Source organism: Desmodus rotundus, chromosome 7 (genome assembly GCF_022682495.2).
Source record: "Desmodus rotundus isolate HL8 chromosome 7, HLdesRot8A.1, whole genome shotgun sequence".
Classification (NCBI taxonomy): Eukaryota; Metazoa; Chordata; class Mammalia; order Chiroptera; family Phyllostomidae; genus Desmodus; species Desmodus rotundus.
This window is the reverse complement of record NC_071393.1, coordinates 4157942-4179461: the sequence shown is the minus strand read 5'-3', so window position 1 is coordinate 4179461 and position 21520 is coordinate 4157942. Positions and strand designations below refer to the sequence as shown.

Sequence of the window (21520 nt, the reverse complement as noted above, 5' to 3'; positions counted from 1 at the left end):
TTACAAAGTCAAATAGATTCTTTATCAGAAGAGTTCAAAACGTTTACACTTAATTCTCTCCTCTCAGGAATAGAAAAGGCATTCTCAAAAAGTGATGCTGAATGACTGACCTGCAAAGTTCACACAATATAATTATGGACAAACACAGACCTAAATTTTACACAGCTCTCAGCAGGTCTTTCTAAAATGCAAATCCATCACACCAGCCCCGAAGTAAAGCCCTTCAGTAGTATCCCATCACCTTCCGAAACCAAGTCCACGCCGCTTAGCAGGGCAGGCTTTGTGGGTGGTCCTACCTCCCGCCTCTCTCCTTTGCCTTGTCTTTCTCCTCTGCACCCCAGCTCCGATGCACTCCTTACAAGTGCCCCTGCTGCTTCCCCAACCCACAGGCCCATTTGCCCCCCGCAACTGTTAGGCTGTTGTACACAGTCTGCCATTCAAGATTACCACAAGCATCACAGCCTCCAAGAATGTCTCCTGATATCTCTCATTTGAGCTCCCACAGTCTCCTAGATGCTTATCACAGCAGCTACACATTGCCCAGCGTGGCTGCTCTTACCTGCCTTTGCAAGTGAATACCCAGTGCCCTGCCTAGGCACCTGGGCACTCAGGGTTTGGGAAGTGAATGAATGAAGGGTTTCTAATTCTCTGCTACAGATACAAGATGGTGCCGTATTCAAGAGCAGGAAAAAGAGGCTTCCCCTAAGAAATAACCACTTATCTGGAAGTTTAGATTACACAGAACTAATCAACGAGAAATGTACTCTAGACTTGACAAACCTATACATACACAATATAAAACAGTCTAATTTGAGGGCAAAGTATAAATATGACCCTTTCATCGCTGAAGAGATTGCTTCTCTATATGGGATCATAGTAAGTATAAAATCAGTATTTACTCATAAATAGTATCTGTATAAGCACTCTGTCAATTACCATAGTTCTCAAACTGTTTCACGCGAACAATACATAAATCAGTATTCTAAAAAAGTGCTTCTGAGGTTAAAAAATTGGGGAAAACTGTGTGCTCTCTCTTGCTTGGAGATTTATGATACACACCAGAGGAAGAGACTTGATTTACTTCGTTTAATGTACAAACTCATCTGCACAAAGAATGCTCTCCCCACATCTCTCAAGAAGCATTAGTGTTCCACAGAAAACACTTTGGGAAGAGCTGCTCTAATATTCTCTGGATTTCATTTCCAATAAGTATTACCTAACAATCCCCAAGGCAGTGTATCAGCTCCTGCAAATATTGAGCTGCCAAGGGCCAGCCCTGACTCAGGCCTAACGAAGATCAGTGACACAACAGTGACCTAGAAGGAAGCGGAAAAGTATTTCACAGGCCAAGTTTTCAAGTGGAAAACAGTTAAGTGTCTTGGCAATTAGAAGCCCTTTTCTCTTAACAGATCCCTTAAACGAAACAGCCCAAGGCCTGAAAGAAATATGGCTGCACACAAAAAGGCTCGAGACACATAGGAGTCAGATGAAACTGGACACACCACTGCTGGTCCCATCCTCCTCTGAAGTCCATGACCCTCGGAGGTACCAAATGCTGTACTTACTTAACCACCCCCCCCCACAAGGATTTAGGGTAGCTTATAGTAAAGGACATGGGAGCAACAAGGCTGATAAAATAGAAAAAAATAATCAGAATCACACAAAGGAAAACTGCTGCAAATGAGGACAAATAGTACAGCTCTAAACACTTTACATTCATTATCATTGAATTTCCACATCAGTCCTCTGAGGAGGTGATATTTCCCTCATTTTGCAGGTCAAGAAATTAAAAGCACAGCCCTATCCAGGTGGCTTAGTTGGCTGGAACATTGTCCTGTACACCAGGTTTCAGGTTCAATTCCCAGTCAGGCACATGCCTAGGTTGTGGGTTCGATCCCCGGTCAGGGCATGTATGGAAGGCAACCAATTGATGTTTTTCTCTCATATCAACGTTTCTCTCTTTCTTTCTCTCTCTAAAAATTAACAAGAAAGATATCCTTGGGTGAGGAAGGAAGGAAAGAAGGAAGGGAAGGAGAGAGGAGGAAGGAGGAAATTGAAGCACAGAGAGGTTGAGTAGCTGGCCCAAGGTCTCACAGAGAGTAGGAGAAGAGGCCAGAATTCACACCCAGTGTTCTGTCTCCAGCGTCAGACCCTTAACTCTATACTATGCTACCTTTCCAAGAGGTGAGAAGCATTTGTAAGCAACTCTGAGTGAGTGAGTTTTTGGAAGTAGTTACCAGTACTGTAATCTTGCTCCCAGTATGTGCTACACAAATCCCAAAACCAAAGACTACTCTTAGGAACTGAAGGGAAGCATTCTGTCTACACAGTCACTCCCCACCTCCCAAAGGCTTGGCCAGCCTGCTTAGGGCCAGTGGGGCTTACTCCTCGCGGAGCCTGGAACACATTGGACTTGAATGATTGGTTTACCACGTCGGTCTTCCTCACCACAATGCTGGCTCCCTGAGATCAGGGAATGTGAAATACAGGTACCCAAACACATATATGTTTATTTGTACGAGTAGTTTATTTGGGAGGTGATCCCAGGTAACAGTTGGAGAGAGAAGTGAGACAGCAAAGGGAAAGAAGTCAATAAAACTGTGTTATGGGGCCAGATACCAGTGTAGGCGATGGACCACATAATTTGATTTTCTGCATTCATTCACCCGACACTTGTTTACAGACACAGTCGGACCCTAAACCAAGTGCTGGGGAAAATGCAGTGAAACGACAGGAAAGGATCTTAGCTCTGAAGGGGTATGAAGGCAGAGGAAACAGATATAAATAAGTAATCAAATAAATGTAAAAAGTTACTTAGTGATGGGAGCTCTAAGGGAAATAAAGAAGCTGGAAGCATCTGGGCCCCAGCAGGAAGCAAATGACACACTCAGATGGGATAATGTGAGACACATTTAATAAAGAACATGCAAAAACATGGGTAAGGGACAGAGAAACCATAAGGGACAACACAGTTCCTTGAGCTGGTAACAGGGGGCACCTTACACACCAAGCCTGGGAAATCTTCCCAGTTATCCAGTACAAAGGGGGCCACCTGATAGAGCTGGAACCTTACGGCCAGCTAACCGTGACCCCGAAGGAAGGAAGCCAGTGAATCAACACCCTGGCCTCACCCTCCTTGGCCCTCAGGATTTCACACCAGGGCCTCCCAGTCAGAAGTCAGAGGGCAAGGGCCCACTGATGCAGCCCAAACGGGCCGACTTCCTGGATCTGGAGGGGCAAAAAGGTGATGGGCAGCACGTGAACTCCGAAAGAACGAGGACCGGCTGTGCCTCTAATTAGGCTATTTCCTTCCAGGAAAACCCAAGTTACCTTATAGACACGTCAAGTTCTTCTTTTTCCATCTTTCTTTCGCCCTCTTCTCTGCTGGCGAGCTCCATGTCGGCATCCTCCATTGTCTTTTTCTCCCCGTTTTGGAAGTACTGTTGAAGGGCAGTGTACAGTTTGAACACTTGACTGAAAGAAAGCTTACTATAGGCCAAGATCATGTGACGCAGAAATAAGCCTACAAAATAAGACACGGACAAGGTGAAGGCATTGAAAGAAATCAGGATACACAAATCTGACGACTACCGGTGTCAATTCTTCCTTCAAAAGAATCGGAAAGAGACCCTTGAAGCTGCTATTCCCTCTGCCTAGAATATTCTGCCCTCACCCTTTACAAATCTCGTTTCTTCTCATTTGGGGCTGAGTTCTCTCACTCATGTGCCACCATCTTTATCCATCCAACATATTTTTTCGTGGCTGTTATAACTACCTGAAATTATCTCATTTGTTTATTTTTTCCATTTGGCCCCACCCTACCAGAATTCAATCTCCGTAAAAAGAAGGTCCATGTCTATTTTTTACGTCCACATCCTGGCAAACAGAAGAGACATTAAGTTATTAATAAATAACTCATGTTGGATAACAGAAACTACCATGAAAAAAAGTCAGGATGATGGAGCAGGGCTATAAAGCTAATAGGTAAGCATCAAGAAATGTCCCCTTACAAACTGGATCAATAATGTATTGACTTACTTCTCTTCCTAGAAGTCTGGCTGGTGACCGTGACTTAGAGTTGTAAAACACAGATAAGAGCTCCAGATGACTGGGGAAAAGAGCTGAGAAACCCCAAAAGCCCCCTGGGCCAGGCTAATACTTAAGACTATTATAGACAAAACAAAAGACGCTTTTCCATGGGACAATTATTTTAACACAGATCAAAGTGGTGAGGCAATGGACACGTACTAAAACATGTGCGAACACCCCACGGTGTTTGTTCAGATACTGCATGTGATTTAGAAACTATTCATTTCAACAAACATGTTCTCTGCTCTCCCCAGAGGAACTTCATACCTACTACACTGGTTTTGTGAACTTCTGGTTCAGTTCCAGAAAAAGAATCTGACAGGTCATCAAAAAATTGTTCCATATCCTTCAATTCGCCTTCAGCCATCAGTTTGATTCTGAATGAGAAAATTGAAGTATGTGTTTTAGATAGTCCCTTTAAATATCTTCTCACATTTCATATTTATCTAAAAGAAATCTACTTTAAAAGCAATTCATCCCTGGCCGGTGTGGCTCAGATGGCTGAGCACTGTCCTGCAAGGCAAAAGGTCACCAGTTCAAATCCTAGTCAGGGCACGAGCCTGGTTGTGGGCCAGCTGAGTTCATGTGAGAGGTAGCTGATCGATGTTTCTCTCACACATCGATGTTTCTCTCCCTCTCTTTCTCCCTCCCTTCCCCTCTCTCTATAAATAAAATCTTTTAAAAAAGCAATTCAGAGTTTTTACACACACACACACACACACACACAATGGTGGCATATAAAACAAACCTGGTAATCCAAAATGCCCCACGTATATCCTAGAAAGTATCATTGCTGATGTCTTCTTGATCATAAAGTTTGTCAATCTAACACATCAGCAAGTAAAAATGAATTCTCTGCAACAGTTAAAACCAAAGAGGTAGATCCATATAGAAATACTAATTCTGAAGCAGTACATTTAATGTTAACCATTGGTTAAAAAAATTTCTTAGGAAAACAACCTAAAATAATAAAGCTATCTTTATTAAAAGAATTAATTAACACATGCCCTTTTCTAATTTTCATCTACTTTGATATCTTTCCATATATATAGAAAAAGTGAACCTTACCTGATCTGTACTGAATTTGCCAGCTGAGGACAAGATTCTTCAATTAACTTGTAGAGTTTAGACAGTGTAATATCTGGGCCCTGAGTGAAGGAAGACAAGGAGGTTATGGATAAATTTTAAAGGGCTGGAGAATGAGATGCAGCAGCAAACATGAATTCACTTACCAGCCCCTCTGCTTTAACAATTATTGCAAACACGGAATCTCAAATCAGGAAAGAAAAAAAATGATTTAAAACCCTAAAGCAATACTTGAAATTTGCATGGCATTCTTGTTTAGTCAGGGGAATGGTATAAAATGGGAAAAAACATAGAATCTGTAGTCCAAGGATGCATCGTTCCTTCCTTTCTAGTTTTGTAATCACACCAAGTTGTAGCCTCCTGAGCCCTAGTTTCCTGCATCAGTAAAATGGAGATAATAATAACCATCTCCCTTGTTTGTGGGAAAGTTTAAAATAATGCAAAGTGCTCTGTGAACTGAGAAACATTATACAAACAAAGGTGTCCTATTTTTCATAAACACAATCTCATCTGACCCTTCCCCAAACCCTGTAAGGTAGACAGACATACCATGTGTCCAAGTCCACATAAGGGACCATTAGAGACAGAGAGTAAGCAATCTCTGCTATCAAGAAGGCTGCGTGCGATCTGACATTTAAAACTAAACACTGAGCCTTTTCTGGAGAGGCAGTCGGCAGTGTGTATGCCAACTGCAGACGTGGATAACCAGCAACCCCGCTTCTGGGAGTAGTCTGTTCAGCACGCGTTGTTTGAAATGAACAACAACTGAAAAGAACCTAGAAGTCCATCAATAAAGAACTAATTTACTACAATTTATAATTATAATAAACTTATTTTAATATTAGTTAAAAATTAAGTTAAATTGTTTCTCTTCTTACTGGAGAATGCAATACAGCCATTTAAAGGAATAAGGTAGATCTATTCGAGTGTGCTGACATGTAAAGAGCTCCAAGACTTGTTAATTGAAGGGAGAGCTGCGGAATGGAAGTAGCAATTGTGTAAAAAAAAAATGTTAAGCAGAATTAAATTAAAGGGATACATGTATATATACTTATAATCATATGCACCTACCTATCTATATGCACAGACCTACAGCAAAAGGCCTAAAAAGATTCTTAACTGCCACTCAACAAATAGTTAAATGAATCACCATTAATGTAAAAATAGCCAATATTGAGTATTTGCTGGGCGCCACACACTGAGAAGAGCTCCCCGTGGATCTTCTAAATTAATACATCCCATGACATATTAGTTTCTATTATTGTTCCCATTTTGCAGACACCAGAGACCCAAAAAAGGCTGGGAAACTCGGGTCGAGTCACACTACTAGTAAGTGGCAGAGCTACAACCTGAATCTGCAAATGAAATAAAACGTGCAAAATGCTTAGCACACAGCGTTCAATCGATGTTCATTGTTAGTTTTGTCATTATTACTACTTATTAAGGTTCTCTAGGATACGGAGCCCATGTGATTCATCTGCCTCACCAGCTCCATTCTACAGAAGACAGAGGATCTGAAAAAATAACTCTTCCAGTCACTCAGCTAACAAATGCTGGAGCCCGATATAAACCTGAAAAAAAAAATGCATGTAAAGCACTTGGCCCCTCGTAAGCACTCATTAAGTGTTAACTGGTGGGGGGGGGGGGCGGGGGGTGTTTTGGATTGGTTTTCTTGCGGTCCTCCAGGGCTAAGAAAGTTATCTGATGACCCCTTGTACTCTCAGGCCCGACTAAGTGTCCGGCACGGGGCAGGTAGGTGCTCAGTAGAGCTTTGCTGAAAGAGCGGGAGCCGGCGGGGGCCCCTCACCTGCAGTAGTGGCAGGAGCAGCTGGTTGAGCCTCCGCCGCTCCAGGAGGCTGACGGCAGCCTCACCCGTGCGGCCCATCTCGTTCAGAAGCACCAGCACCGCAATCTTATACGGCGTCACCCAGTCCTTGATGCCGAACACGTTGGCATGCACCACCCCATTGGTCATCATGGGATTGAAGTACAGGCTCTCGTGGACACTGGCCATGGTGCTCGGAGACTAAGTCGCAGACCCGAGACGCCACACACACACACACCAGAGTTACGGCTGCAGCACACCATAACCCGCCCTACCCCTCCGCCGGCCCAGGCCGTATCCCAGGAAACAGGTTTCTTCGCGCTCGCAGCAGGGCTGCCGGCCAATCAAAGCAGCCAGGTCAGATCCACAGCCAATCAGAATGTCCCAGAGTGCTGTGGAGGGTGGGGACAATGAAGGTGCACCTAAAAATTGAGTCCCTACTGGAAGCTCTTGTGGAAGGAGAGCAGGTTCCTGGGTGACTTTTATACCTAGTGAAAGAGTGTGAATGTGAATGCTTGGCTGGGGCTGAACCGTCTGAGGGCTGCCATTTGTTTATTTAATTTGAAAACAATTAAAACGGAATTTAAAAAAGATTGTGTTAAAAAACAACGAAATCAAATTAGATTCATTATGTTAACTTTAAACTCAAAGTTTGGGATTTTCATTTACATCTTCTAAGACGTGAGTAACATTTTTTCTCAGTATTCACAAATGCCATTTGGGGACAGACAGCCAAGTCAGGTTACAAGTGACCTTGTAACTTTAATGTGAAATAGAATTAATACCTCCGTATAGTGAGTCTGTGTCCTTCCTAATAAACTACAAAATCCATAGCCTGGTATTCATAGCCCTGCTAGAAAAAATTGTCAATTCGATTTTTCACAACTCCCGTTCCATTGGTCTGTACCTTCTCTATAGCCTGAATTATATTAATAACGATGTGCCTTCAGTACTACTCTATATAACCCTTGGTAGAAAAACCATGTACTGTTTAACGACACACGCACAAACTGTGCCTAGTGCCTGGTGCCTGGTTTTCGTTGTTTCAATCATTATTTGTTTAATAAATAATGAATGAATGCATCGTCTTAGATTACAAAAAACAAAAAATTGAGAGACAGATACACAGACTGTGCCAGAAAAGAAACCACTGATAGCTTAGAATAAAAGACCTAACCTCCATATCTCGAGAACTGTACTTTAGATGTATACTTACATATGTGTTAGACATACAAATTGGTATTGTTTACCACATGCAATTCTTTTTTTAAAAAGTTTTAAAATTTATTTTAGAGAGGTAAAGGGAGGAAGAGAGGGAGAGAAACATCAATGTGTGGTTGCCTCTCACGCGCCCCCTACTGGGGACCTGGCCCACAACACAGGCATGTGCCCTGACTGGGAATCAAACTGGCAACCCTTTGGTTCACAGGTCGGTACTCAATCCCCTGGGCCACACCGACCAAGGCAACACATGCAATTCTTATGCATCTGTCTTTTATTTGTAAAAGGGGAAACCGGCCTTTTTGAGGAAATTTAATATTTCTTTGCCTCAGTTTTTTTGGTACCCCCCCTTTTTTAATGATAAAGCATACTTATAACTTCACAGCTCTCTCACAATCTTTTTGTATTGTGGGTATAGCATAAAATAAAGTGTGGCAAAGGATATTTGTGCAATAAATTTCTAGTTAACCTTAAAATCTTGAATAGAAACACTTTACTGACTGTAAAGAGAAAGGTAATTTTTATAAAATCTGAAATAACAATTTTACTTGAAGGTTTCCAGTGATTCACTCATTTATCGAATAAATATGTGCTGAGCTGCTACTATATTCAGTGCCCTGTTCTAGGTGCTGGATAGAAAATGGGGTGAACTTCTAAACCAGAAGTTGCAAACTGGTGACCTCTGAACTACATGTGGCCTGTAGTTACTGTGCATTTTATTTACTGTGCATAGCGTTTGCCAACACTTAAAAACTGACAAATTTCAGACCCCCAAAATCTATATTTCTAGCTTCACTTGAAAAATAGAAGATTTTGGCAACATGGCTTATTTCTATATGGTCATAATTGACTGGCTATAAGCATCAAGAACCACCTTTATTTGGGACATAACACCCCTAAATCACTACTGTGATGGCCATTCACTATTGCCTCTTGAAAGCAGCTTGTGTCGCCCATTCACCCCATTGTACCCACTGACCCAGAATTTGGATTGGAATCTCTTGTTTTGAACACTTCTATTTGTATGTAGCTAATTTTAAGAACATGGCTAAGTATTATCAAAACACTGAAAACATTTCAACTCTTAGGGATTTACTTTGTTCAAACCTCGTTTATTGCATGTGTGATCTTACATCAATGACTTGCACAAGTAGCTACCTCCTCCGACCTTGACCGACTGTGAGTGCCTCAAGAGCAGGCACCAGTTATTTCTTCATTCTTTGCAGTCTCAATCTCTTCTTACTTCTTTAAGATTTTACTTACTTATTCTTAGAGAGAGGGGAAGGGAGAGAGAAAGAGAGGGAGAGAAACATCAACTGGTTGCCTCTCACACACCTCGAATCCTCCCCCCAACCCCACCCCGGCATGTGTCCTGACCAAGAATCAAACCAGCGACCTTTTGCTTTGCAGGACGATGCCCAACCCACCGAACCACACCATTCAGGGCTATAGCCTCAGTTTCTGACACAGGCACCTGACATCTGATATGTGTTCAATTATTGCCAAGGTTTCTTCCAAGTCAGCTGTGCCTTGAATCCTTAAAACTCACTCCACAAATATTTTTAAGTACCTACTATGTGCCAGACATTGTGCTAAGTCCTGGAGATACAGCAGTGAATACACAAACTAGAAATTTGATCTCATAGAGAAAAAAATGGCATAAGACACAAATCAAAAACCCCCTTCATGAACCAGTCTATTTCCTCTTGGAAACAGAGAAGGACCTGCTGTAATAGAAATATGGTTGGCCTCCCTTCCTTTAATGATGAAAACAGTACCTCTTACATTTCAAAACAGCCCTCCAAGCCAATAAAATAAGCAGGGATTTATAATTTGCAGGGGACTTCAGTTTATTTATTTTGTCTGTCCAGTGTGTTCTACTGTCCTCCCCACAAATGTGTTGCCTTTAATTTGAACAAAGTAGAGAACATGCCTCTCTGACTATAGGGATGGGTATATGGCCCTAGAAGAGCCAATCAGATCCTTCTCTGGGGTTGCTATGTGGACTTTAGAGAAAGAAGAGCCCTCTTTGTCTTGAGGTAACTAGGCAAAGCCATGTTCCCTGCTGCCAGTAAAAACGCTACCTGTAGGAAGAGAGAATGTAGCCAATTTGCAAAGAGAATGAGGACTAAGCAGAATTGAGTAGGGTGGGAAGAGAGAGAAATAGATAGCTCTGGTCATTGAGTTCTGCTGCTGCCTTAAGATCGTAGCTCTGACTTCGGCTGTATCAGCTTTCTGGTATATAATCCCCCAACAACAAAAATCAGCAAACATTTATTGGTTTCTTTTGCTTCTATTATCATCAAAAGCAGCCACTCCTACTGGAAACTGCCATTAAGTCAAGTTTTGAGAATGAGTCAGGGTATCCGCAAAGCAATAAAATGGTGAGTGTAAAATGTACTCATAAACTTGGGAAAATTACATAATGTATATTATCTTTTTCTTATCAGCACTGAGACATATGTAAAGGGGTTCCAGCAAACAATTTGTTCATTGATTCTTCCAGCAGCAGATGGTGACATCTACTTTGGGTGAAATAAGAGATCCACAGACAGCAATGAGAGTTTCTTTCCCAGGGAGAGAGGTCAATTCAGGTCATGAGTTTTGAGAAGCTGGAATGTTACCTTGGGTCTGGAAATACTTAGCAATGCTTGTCAGGCTAGAGATCAAGTTTCGCTGGGAGCTCAGTTCATTACCCAGACCTTTCTGTATTGATTGAGCCCTGAGACTCTGCATGACTCTCTCAAAGTTGGGGCTCATTTTATTCTACAAGAGATATTTTCTCCCCTCTCAGCTGGATTTTCTTGGATTATCAAAAGAAAGTAAGTTTGTGTATGCACACAGGAGACCGGGCTCACACATCATATTTCCCTTGTTCAGAGCAATTGGAGCAATTACCTGTTTCCTGTAACACAATGTCTTGGAACTGCACAACAAGCACGGTCAGGGTTTGTCGTTTTCAGAAGCTTCGGATCTGACCAGCAGGTAAGACATCAGCCTGTGACACTGCTGGCTTTCCCATCTGTCATGGGAACTACACGTGAGGCGCCGGCTCTTAGTTGCTGGTGAGCTACTGTCTAATGAACAACGAAGAAAACTAGTTCTACTGGGGGTTGCACAGTGTTCAGAGCTACATAAAATCTTGAATGTAGCCACTAAGTTACTCAGAACAACTTAAACACCTTTGACAATTACTCAGTTCCTTCACAATCACGACATTTCTAACCATGACTCCTAATTAAATAGATAGCTGGGTTCCTGATCCTCATGAAAATGTAGAGGCCACCTTCGTTCGTTGCTGGTAGTGACATGAAATGGCACAGCCACTGTGGAAAAGAAAAGAGTCCGCCAGTTCCTCAAACAGTTATACATAGAGTTACCATATGCCCCAGGAATTCCACTCATAGCATACGCATAGCATATACCCAAGAGAATTGAAAACAGATGTCTAGCTCTGGCTGGTGTGGCTCCATTGACTGGAGCATCGTCCTGTAACTGAAGGGTTGTGGGTTTGATTCCTGGTCAGAGCACATACCTAGGTTGCAGGTTCCATCCCCAGTCCACACATGTGTGGGAGGCAACCAGTCAATGCTTCTCTCTCATATCGATGCTTCACTCTCTCCCTTTCTCTCTCTTGAAAAGCAATGGAAAAATGTCCTCTGGTGAGGATTTAAAAAAAAAAAAGACAAGAAAACATATGTCTACCAAAAAATGTGTTCTTGAATGTTCACGGTAGCCAAAAGGTGGAAACCACCCAAATGTCTACTGAGAGATGAATGAGTAAGCCAAATGTGGTCTGCCCACACAGTGGAATAGTACTCAGCTACGAAAAGGAGTGAAGTACTGACCATGCCCTTGGAACAGGCGCTCGAGAAAGCTGTTGTTCAACCGAACCATTATCTCATGAGAAAAGCATTATTGATACATTTGTAATCAGCAGAAGGAATTTTAGAATCCAACTAAAACTAATATTACTATCACTATAGGAGGAATTTGTGAAATAAAAAATAGATTTGGGGACTTTAACACCAAAATTCATTCCTTTTAGCAACTTCTTTATGTTTAAAGATGTTTGTGACCAGCCTTTGCAAAATACATGGATGCCGAAGGAACTATCTAGGAGGATTACACCAAAGTAACAGCGGCTGTTGATTATTTTATTCACCAAATACTTTCGTTATCATATAGTATGTGCTGGGAACTTAGCTGGACAGTGACTGGTGAAACAGTGGTGAATGAGACAAACTCAGCTCAGGCTGTCACTGAAGTCACAGTCTAGTTCAGACAAGATAGGCCACAAATAGAGGCAAGCACAATGCAACTCCACACCACTAGGATGGCAATCAAAGATAGGCAATAGCAAATTTTGGCAAGGATGTGGAGAAACTGAAACACTCAGACATTACTGGTGGCACTGGAAATGTTTGGCAGTCCCTTCGAAAGCTAAACATAGAGTTACCGTACGGCACAGCACTTTCTCTTTCTGTTCTAGATATTCCACATCCGGACGAAAATGTTCTGGAACTAGATAATGGTGATAATTGCCCAACATTGTGAATGTGCTAAATGCCCCTGAACTGTACACTTTAAAATGGTTAAAATGGTGAATGTTGTGTTATGTAAATTTTATTACAATAAAAAATATGGACATCTGCATTTTCTAGTAAGTGCTACTTGCTGCTCGTCTTCTCAAAATTAATTTGAGGCCTACGGGAAGAGGAAACCGAGGCCTCACAGTCACTCAGCTATTTGGTGGCAGAATAGGGGCCAGATTCTTTATTTCCTACCTACCTTTCCTGCTCTCAGCCATATGGGGTGAAAACTAATTTTAAACACAGCATAATATTGGATGCCTTTCAATCTACTTTAGGAAACAAGATCATCACATGAGTGCAAACAGGCGATCGGCAAATGTAGAACCCTGTGCACAAATGTAGAACAGTTAAACATCACTAAGCAGGAGTCTATAAATACCACATTCATTTGGATAGTCAGCTCTGAGGAATCTCTCACTGCATGGGAAGCAATTCTAAGTAAATGAGCGAGGCACACCAGGCCGTAGGAGGCACCTCCCAACCTAGGAAACACAACGTCTCTGTCCTTCAAAAGTAGCTGTAGTGGGACTACCACTTTTTAAAACAAGAGTTTATTTATTTATTTTTAGAGAGCAGGGAAGGGAGGGAGAAAGAGAGGGAGAGAAACATTGATCGGTTGCCTCTTGCGCACCCCCAACTGGGGACCTGGCCCACAACACAGGTATGTGCCCTGCCTGGGAATCGAACTGGTGACCTTTTGCTTTTAAGCCTACCTGAGTTTATGCTAGAGGTGACATAGGATGACTCAGAAGGGGCAGGTCACCAGAAAGACAAAATAGTTAGAGGGTTGGAATTTTCAGCCCCATCCACTCATCTCTGGGAGGTGGATGGAGCTAGAGACTAAGCTCTATAAAATTTCTTGGACAAGATTTGCTCGTATTCTGGGTCGGTGGCACAGCCCAGTTCCATGGGGACAGATGCTCCTGTGCTCAGGACTCCCCCAGACCTCACCCTGTGTACCGCTCCATCTGTGTCATTTATAATAAACTAGTGAATGTAAATAAATGTTTTCCTGAGCTTTGTGAGTCATTCTAGCAAAGTGTCAGACCAGAGGAAGGGGTTGTGGGAACCTCAGTTTATAGCCAGTCTATAAAAAGTACAGGTGACAACCTGGACTTGCAGTTGGCATCTGAAGCGGGGGCAGGCTTGTGGCACTGAGCCCTACACCTATGAGATCTGATACTGTCCCCAGACAGAGTGTGTCAGCATTGAGTTAAATCTGTAGGACACCCAGTCAGGGTCCACTGAAAATTGGAGAGCTGCTTGCTGCTGTTGAAATCGCTCCAGTCTGAAATGTCATATTTTCATGTTTCTGTAGCTGTTTGATGTGATATTATTATATATACTTAGCAACTTGACTGGAAATAAATATGTTCTAAAATTTGATTCACTTTACTTATTTTTATTTTTTTAAAGAATTTATTTATTCATTTTCAGAGAGGGGAAGGGAGGAAGAGAGGGAGAGAAACATCAGTGTGTGGTTGCCTCTTGTGCACCCCCACTGGGGCCCTGGCCTGCATCCCAGGCATATGCCCTGATGGGAAATGAACCAGGGACCCCCAGTTCCCAGGCCTGCACTCAATCCACTGAGCCACACCAGCCAGGGCTAAAATTTGATTCACTTTAGCATGGCATTCAAAGTTTGTAGGAAACAAGGGTTTTCAAATAATGGACAATTACAAAGCTTTGTTTTGTCTTTAACAACTGTTATTGGGGATGGAATGCTTAATCCTTGAATTTTAACATAGACAAGAGAGGTTTCTCACTACCACCACAGGTAAAGAACCTGGACAAGGGCCCAGGGAGACAGGGCGCTTCTATTTTCTGCTGTGTTCCTTAGTCACTTGGTACAGTAACATTTAGTTTTCTTTCATTTCACCTGATCCCATATGCTAACAACTTCTGTATGACTTTTAACAAGCATCTACAAAAGCATTTGATAATAAGGTTTTTTTTAATCTAGGAAAACAGAGACCCTTGACCTGGAGTCCCTCAAAACTGTAAACTGGAAGTAAGGTTCTTATCAAGTGTGTAGGTTTAGCAGAAGTAAAAATGGTCAGATCAAGAGAACAGCTGAAGCCTACTGTGGAACAGAAGGGAAATATTATTCCAAGAAAATCCAAGTAAACATTGTCTCAGGTACTATTGTTATCAAAGTTAGCAATGTTAACCTTCAAGAAAGCCAAGTAAATCAATGTAATCACTCCAGTTTTCTATCCATTCTATCCATGTTCCATGTGTTCATTCATGCACCCAATTTATTGAGTGCCTATTATGTGCTTGGTTGTGAAATTTGTAACGAAGGTAGACGTGGAGCTTCCAGTCTCTCCAGACAAGTAAGCAATTACGCAGTGGGGCCTTGGCTGGTGGGAGGGGGTGCTGATTAGATAGAAACATAAGGGAATTTTCTGGGATGATGGAAATGTTTTATGCCTCATTTTAGGTGGTGATTACATGGGCGTATGTAGTCACTAAAACACTGGCCTTAAGATCCATGCATTTTACTATATTCTAATTGTACCTCAGTTTTAAAGAAGTGGCAGCCAACCATCCCCAGAAAAAGCAGTTATAATACAATGTAACAAATGCTATGACAGAGTGTAGGGTGTGATTCACATATATTAGTGTACTTGATCCAGTATTGGAGGTTCAGAGAAAGCTTCCCTGAAAAACTATACAGAGAGGGCACCTAAAAGCTGATTAATAGTAGCCAGATAAAGAGCCAGTGAAGAGCTCCTTCAATGGAGAAATTGCACGTGCAAAAGCCCAGAGGCAGGAGAGACTGTGACCCACTTCGGGCACTGCATGCAGTTCAGTATGATTAGAGTGGGGGTTGTAAGGTGAGGCTGGTGGGAGATGGGGCTGGAGGGATGAGCAGGGAATAGGAAAGGCCCTGTAAAGCTATTTTAAGAAGTTCGGATGTTATCATGAAGCCACTGAGAAGCCCCAAAGGATTTTAAACAGGAAGAGCCCTGGCTGGTGTGGCTCAGTGGATTGAGTGTCGGCCTGAGAACCAAAGGGTTGCCAGTTTGATTTCCAGTCAGAGCACATGCCTGGGTTTCGGGCCAGATCCCCAATGGGGGAGGGGCGTGTGAGAGGAAACCACACATTGATGTTTCTCTCCCTCTCTTTCTTCCTCCCTTCCCCTCTCCCTAAAAATAAATAAGTAAAATCTTTAAAAACAAAAACAAGAAGAGAGACAAGGCCAGACATATGGTATACAGAGGCAATTTGTCTTCAGGGTAGAGAATGGATTGGAAGTGGGCAAGGCTCAGAACAGAAAGGCAGTCAGGAGAAGATGTGGCCTGCGTATGGGTCATGACCAAGGGGTTGAAGTCATGGAGATGAGCAGAAAGTAGAGGACAGAATATGGGATTTAGAGAGAAGTCAAAGTCAAGGATGACTCCCAGGTCTCTGGTGTGGTGCCACATACCAAGACAGGGACCCAGGAAGAGGCACAGAAGTGGAAGGGAAACGGGTCACGAGCCGGCAGATCTGTTCAGCAGGTACAGATGTGCACGGCCTGCAGGTGAGGGGAACCATCTGCAGGTCTAGCGTGGGAACTCCTTAGACGGCTGTGGCGTCTGGAGTCACAGCGCTGGCCCAAACGTCAACAGTGCCGAAGTTGAAAAGCCTGCTTTAAGTGTTCACAATTTTTTCCTACATAGTACAGCATGATTCAATTTTGGTATATGTTGCAAAATGATCACCACAAAGTCTAGTTAATGTCCATCACCATACATCGTCACACAAATTCTTTTTCTTGTGATGGGAACTTTTAACATTTACTCTTAGCCACTTTCAAATATGCACTATAACATTATTAACTATAGTTGCCATGCTGTGCATTATACCCCCATGACTTATTTATTTTATAACTGGGTTTGCACCTTTGACTCCCTTCACTCGTCTCACCTGCCCACCACCCCAATGCCTGCGAATGCAGGTCTAATGTACAAGAAATAACTGGTTTTGCAAGGCCTGTCTCTTTATTAGAAGAATAGTAATACAGGTGAGCAAAATACTGGGCAGCTACTCTAACTTTCATCACTGCCTCATAAGTCTCATAAGCCTCAGGCAAGAGAGCTCACTTCTGTGGCTCAGTTTCCCAAACCATGAAAGGAAAATCTTGTCCCCTTTTGTCTACTAAGGAGAATCAATGGGGGGCAGGGAACAGCCTGTAAAGTGCTCCAACTTCAGAGAAATATAAAATGACCCTACATTATTTGCTTTACTCTCTGCAAACCAGTTTAAAGTTGTGTTTCCATTTCACTTTCGGTTTCAGGGTTCTTCAACCATTCAGGAAAGTGTAAGATCAAAGCCAATTAATGATCATTATGTCCATTTTCTTTTAATTTACACTTTTTAAAAATGTTATTTATTTATTTTTAGAGAGGGAAGGGAGGGAAAAAGAGAGGGAGAGAAACATCAATGTGTGGTTGCCTCTCACATGCCCCCTATTGGGGACCTGGCCTGCAACCCAGGCATGTGCCCCGACTGGGAACTGAACTGGTGACCCTTCGGTTTGCAGGCCAGCACTCAACCACTGAGCCACACCAGCCAGGGTTCATTATGTCCATTTTACAGATGGAGAAACTAAAGGCAGAAAAGAGTTATATGTTAAGTCAGCAAAGTAATTAACCAGGAGAATTTCAAAAAGATTCTGAGTCCAAAACAAACGAATCTGTGGAACCATCTGGCCTGCAAACACAGAGGCGCTCTAAAGTGCCGTTAAGTGTTGTCGGAACCGTTTTTGCTGTAGCAGAAGTCAATCAGACAGCCGGGATCCAGGTAAGACCTGGCCTAAGCATTCAGGTGAAGAGATACTCTTTTTCATTTCATGAGTGGGTAGATTTTATGACCTACCTACAACTTTGGCATTTGCAAAAAACTCAGGTTAAAAGAGGATAGTTGGAGAATTCCTTTAGTCTTTTAAGTCATGAAGTTTAAGCACCGCCCATAAAGAAGATGGATTACTTTGGGTAAATAGTTACACTTGTGAAGGTGACCAGGGATAAACACAACATAGCAAATCAGACCCAATTTTCAGATACTTTTGTTTGGCTCGTAGCTAGGCAACCGGCATGCACTAATTTAATAATGCAACTTAACTCACATGTGGGGGTGGGTGGGGAGTGGTGGAGAGATCCAAGTGCTGGAGAGACAAGAAGGATAGAAAGTGGAGAATTGTTAAAACTGGGTGATGAATACATGGGACTTCATTACACTCTTCTATTTGCTTCATATATGTTTGAAATTTTCCAAGACAAGAAGTGGCTTATTGTAGCACGTTGCTATGATTTATTATTGTAAGTCCATTGCTAGAGTAAAATTAACTCTAGATCTCTACCCTCTTGTCTTACAAGTACACACGATGCTGAAAGAAAGATTATTCAGTAACTTAAAAAATTTTTAGATAATGAAACTTCTGCTGCTTCTCGAATTTGAGATTTTGAAACTATTTAATTCCCTAATTAAATTGTGAATTAAATAATTTTTTGAAGGATTAAAAAAACAAACTCAGAGAACAGCCTCAATACATCCTAAGCAAGTAGTTGAACTTCAATAATTTATCCCACCTGTCTTGGTAATACTTTTTGACTCTAAAATACAAAGTATTAGGCTGTTATGACTATGTTAGGAAAAAGACCACATTTTCCTGAACCACAATTACACAACTGAAAAGGGGTGTTATTATATAGAGTATAAAAGAAAGAAAAAACATTGATAACACAATGCACCTATTATTGAAAAAGTATGATGTGCAAGCTCAGAAATAACTCAGTCTTTAGGAGGTCCCAGTTTTAAGCATTTAGAGATTGTGAACTCCTGTATGCTATTTTTTCTCTTATTTTTTAAAGATAACATATACCTTCTCAGAAGAAATAATTTACTGAAACATTTACTGGGAGTTTGCTTTATTCTAGGCACAGAATAAGACAAGTCTTCTGCAAGAACTGCGGTTTTGAAACAGTCTCCGATACTGAAACCTCTCCCCACTCCTGGTTGGTTCGTTTCCCCCTTGCCACCCTCCAGCTGCATCAACTAGGTTTTTGTTGTTCGGCAATATTTATTGTAATCATTATTATCACGGCTTTATTAAAATATACTTCACATCCCATACAATTCACTCACTTAAATTGTACAATTTAATAACTTGTTGTATATTTAGAGTAGTGCAACCATCACCACAATTTTAGAACATTTTCCTCACCCCCACCAAAAGAAACCCGTGCCCACCAACAGTCGCTCCATCTCTCCCTAACTCCCTACGCCCCAGGCAACTGCTACTTTACCTTCCATCTCTATGGATTTGTCTATTCTGAACACTTCACACATGTGAAACTGTGGAAGGCAGTTAGCCATGAGCAGAGCATGGACGATGGGCCAGATACAGAAGGTGACCAGGGCCCCGGGTGCTTAGCAATAGGCAAAACTGGGATCACAAGGACCTGGCCCCAGGGTGACCTTTCCTCCCCTGGTATGTTGCTAAGACTCCCTTAGAGGGACAACAAACCAGGGGCCAGAGAACAGCCCTTAAGCATTAAGCCCCCAGGACAATGAGGTTCCGACCTGCATCAATCTAAGCTTCTGTTGTGTTTCAGCTCTTGGCCCAGAAAAGCAGCGAATCCAGACCAGCAAGATCAAGGCTGACATCAGGACCAGCTGCATCAACTAATGACTCCCCCACCCCCGCATGGTGCTGACCCATCATTAGAGACCAGGACTCTGAAAGGACACACCTGGAAAACTGATGAATCTCCTGCGGGATCCTCCCAAGACCTCCAGATAAATGCCCTTGGACAGAGGAGCCAGCGCAGCCCCACGGAGCACTCCAGAGCCTTTCACCACCCCTTTCCCCCAGGAGGGTTTTCCCGGCCTCTCTCTCTCCTAAGCTCCAACGGCCCTTCTTTGGCCCGTGCAACTTACTTCCTGAGCCTATTTCTTCTAAGACTCGCTTCTTCTACCTCTGTGACTTTCCAAATAAACTTTTCCTTGTATTTGAGTCTTGGCTCCGAATTCTTTCTCAGCCAGAACTCAAGCGCTGAGGTTGCTGCACTGAGGTCCGGTCTGACTCCACCGGTCCAACACGCGGTGCCCTCTTGCCACCAACTGAATCATACAACATGGGATCTTTTATGACTGGCTTCTTCCACTTAGCTTAATGTTTTCAAGGGTCACCCACAATGTAGCAGGCATCAGTACTTCATTCTTATTTTGGCTAAATAACATTCCGTCCTATGGCGAAACCACATTTTATTTACCCACTCATTAAGGAAGGGACATTTGGGTTGTGTTCACTTTGGAGCTATTATCATTATATTGCTATGAATATTCATGTACAAGGATTTTGTGTGTGTGTGATATTAGTTTTCATTTCCCTTGAGTTTATGCCTACAAGTGGAACTGCTGGGTCCTATGGTAACTCCGTGTTTAGCATTTCCAGGAACTTCCAGACTGTCTTCCAAAGCAGCAGCGCCATTCAAGTCTCACCAGCGATGTATCGAGGTTCCAATTTCTCCACATTCACAGCAAAACTTACCGTCTGTCTTCTTGGTTTCAGCCATCCTAGTGGGTATGAAGTGGTGTCGACCTGTGGTTTTGATTTGCATTTCCCTGCTGGCTCATAACGTCGAGCTTCTCTTTATGTGCTTATTCTAACTCTTTTTAAAAACTTCATGGTTGGTACTGTTTCATTAACTCTTGACGCAGACCTGCCAACTTCCTTTCTAACGAGGAATAGGGCTCTGCACCACCAGCAAACTTTCAAATTTCTTTGTGTGCCTAGCCCATTAGAAGAATGAATACTTTCTATTCCACTGAAGCTCAGCGACTACTCATACACGGTGAATAAAAGCCTTTCTTTGCATTTTTCCAAAGAAGAAAATCCAGGACTATACTAGATAAGAAGTTAAATTACATTACCCGAGCAATGCTTGAAGCAAGAAAAATGAACTAAAACAACAACAAAATATCATTCCAGCCTAAGAAAGCGGCGTGGCTTTTTGTTTTAATCAGAGACAGCAAAGCTGTTACCAAGGAGTACAACAACAGTCTTAGGTGCTTATGAGAACTGAACTGAGCATCTTCGCGTCTCTTTCTTACTTAACTACTTAAATACTGGTTGAGTTGGAGGGGAGAGGAAGGAGTGTAGGAAAACCAATTGAGTGCCACCCAGGTAGACTGAAACAACCGGTACTTTACAACCTCACTTTTTCTGTTCAAATAAAGTCAACTGCAGGGGCTCACCAGAATTCTCGCATAGTGCTAGAATCTGGTTGTTTTGAACATCGCTCTAAAAGAGCAGCTGGGGTTTGAGAACCGTTAGTTGAAGTGTTTTCAAGAGCCTTTTTAAAATCGCGTCCTTGCGTGCGCAGCTATCGCTGCTCACAGGACCCTCGAGGGAGGAGACGAATCACTACCGAGTGTGAGAAGCTCGAAAGTCTCTTGACGAAATCTGAGGCCCTGCTCTGACGGTTATAACAAAAGCCTCCAATACCGGCGTTTTCAAAGCTACAACGCCCCTTCCCCTGCTCACCACCCGGGGAACTTGACCTAAAGCCAAACCTCGGCTACACCGGTTCCTCAGCGAACGCTGATTCCCCTCTCAGCAACTCAACGATGAAACACGCTGCAGAAAGCCTCCCACCACGCCTAGGTCCGCCCTTGGCAGCTGGAGCCCGGATGGAGTCTTCCTCCGCCC

General features: G+C 42.6%; 1 protein-coding gene and 1 long non-coding RNA gene across 4 annotated transcripts in view; both read right to left on the bottom strand.

Annotated features, from left to right (window-relative positions):
* The window catches only part of ANAPC5 (anaphase promoting complex subunit 5), a 30542-nt gene extending 23259 nt beyond the window's left edge, over positions 1 to 7283 (bottom strand). For both annotated transcript variants that reach the window (XR_006656419.2, XM_024566975.3), the window contains exons 1-4: positions 6983 to 7283; positions 5158 to 5237; positions 4357 to 4466; positions 3331 to 3523 (exon numbers count right to left, since the gene is read on the bottom strand). Coding sequence is in view for 1 of the 2 variants with exons in the window: in XM_024566975.3 (XP_024422743.2) it covers positions 3331 to 3523; positions 4357 to 4466; positions 5158 to 5237; positions 6983 to 7189 (590 nt within the window). In the remaining variant the exon portion in view is untranslated. The remainder of the gene's footprint in view (positions 1 to 3330; positions 3524 to 4356; positions 4467 to 5157; positions 5238 to 6982) is intronic.
* A 2051-nt stretch (positions 7284 to 9334) lies between these two features.
* LOC123480407 (uncharacterized) lies at positions 9335 to 21470 on the bottom strand. 2 transcript variants are annotated; one of them, XR_008427352.1, is made up of 4 exons: positions 20360 to 21470; positions 17933 to 17971; positions 11120 to 11298; positions 9335 to 9489 (listed from the first exon to the last, which is right to left on the bottom strand). It is a non-coding gene; the product is annotated as an uncharacterized lncRNA (long non-coding RNA). The 2 variants fall into 2 exon arrangements; XR_006656412.2 differs by lacking the exon at positions 17933 to 17971.
* Between the last annotated feature and the right edge of the window lie 50 nt (positions 21471 to 21520).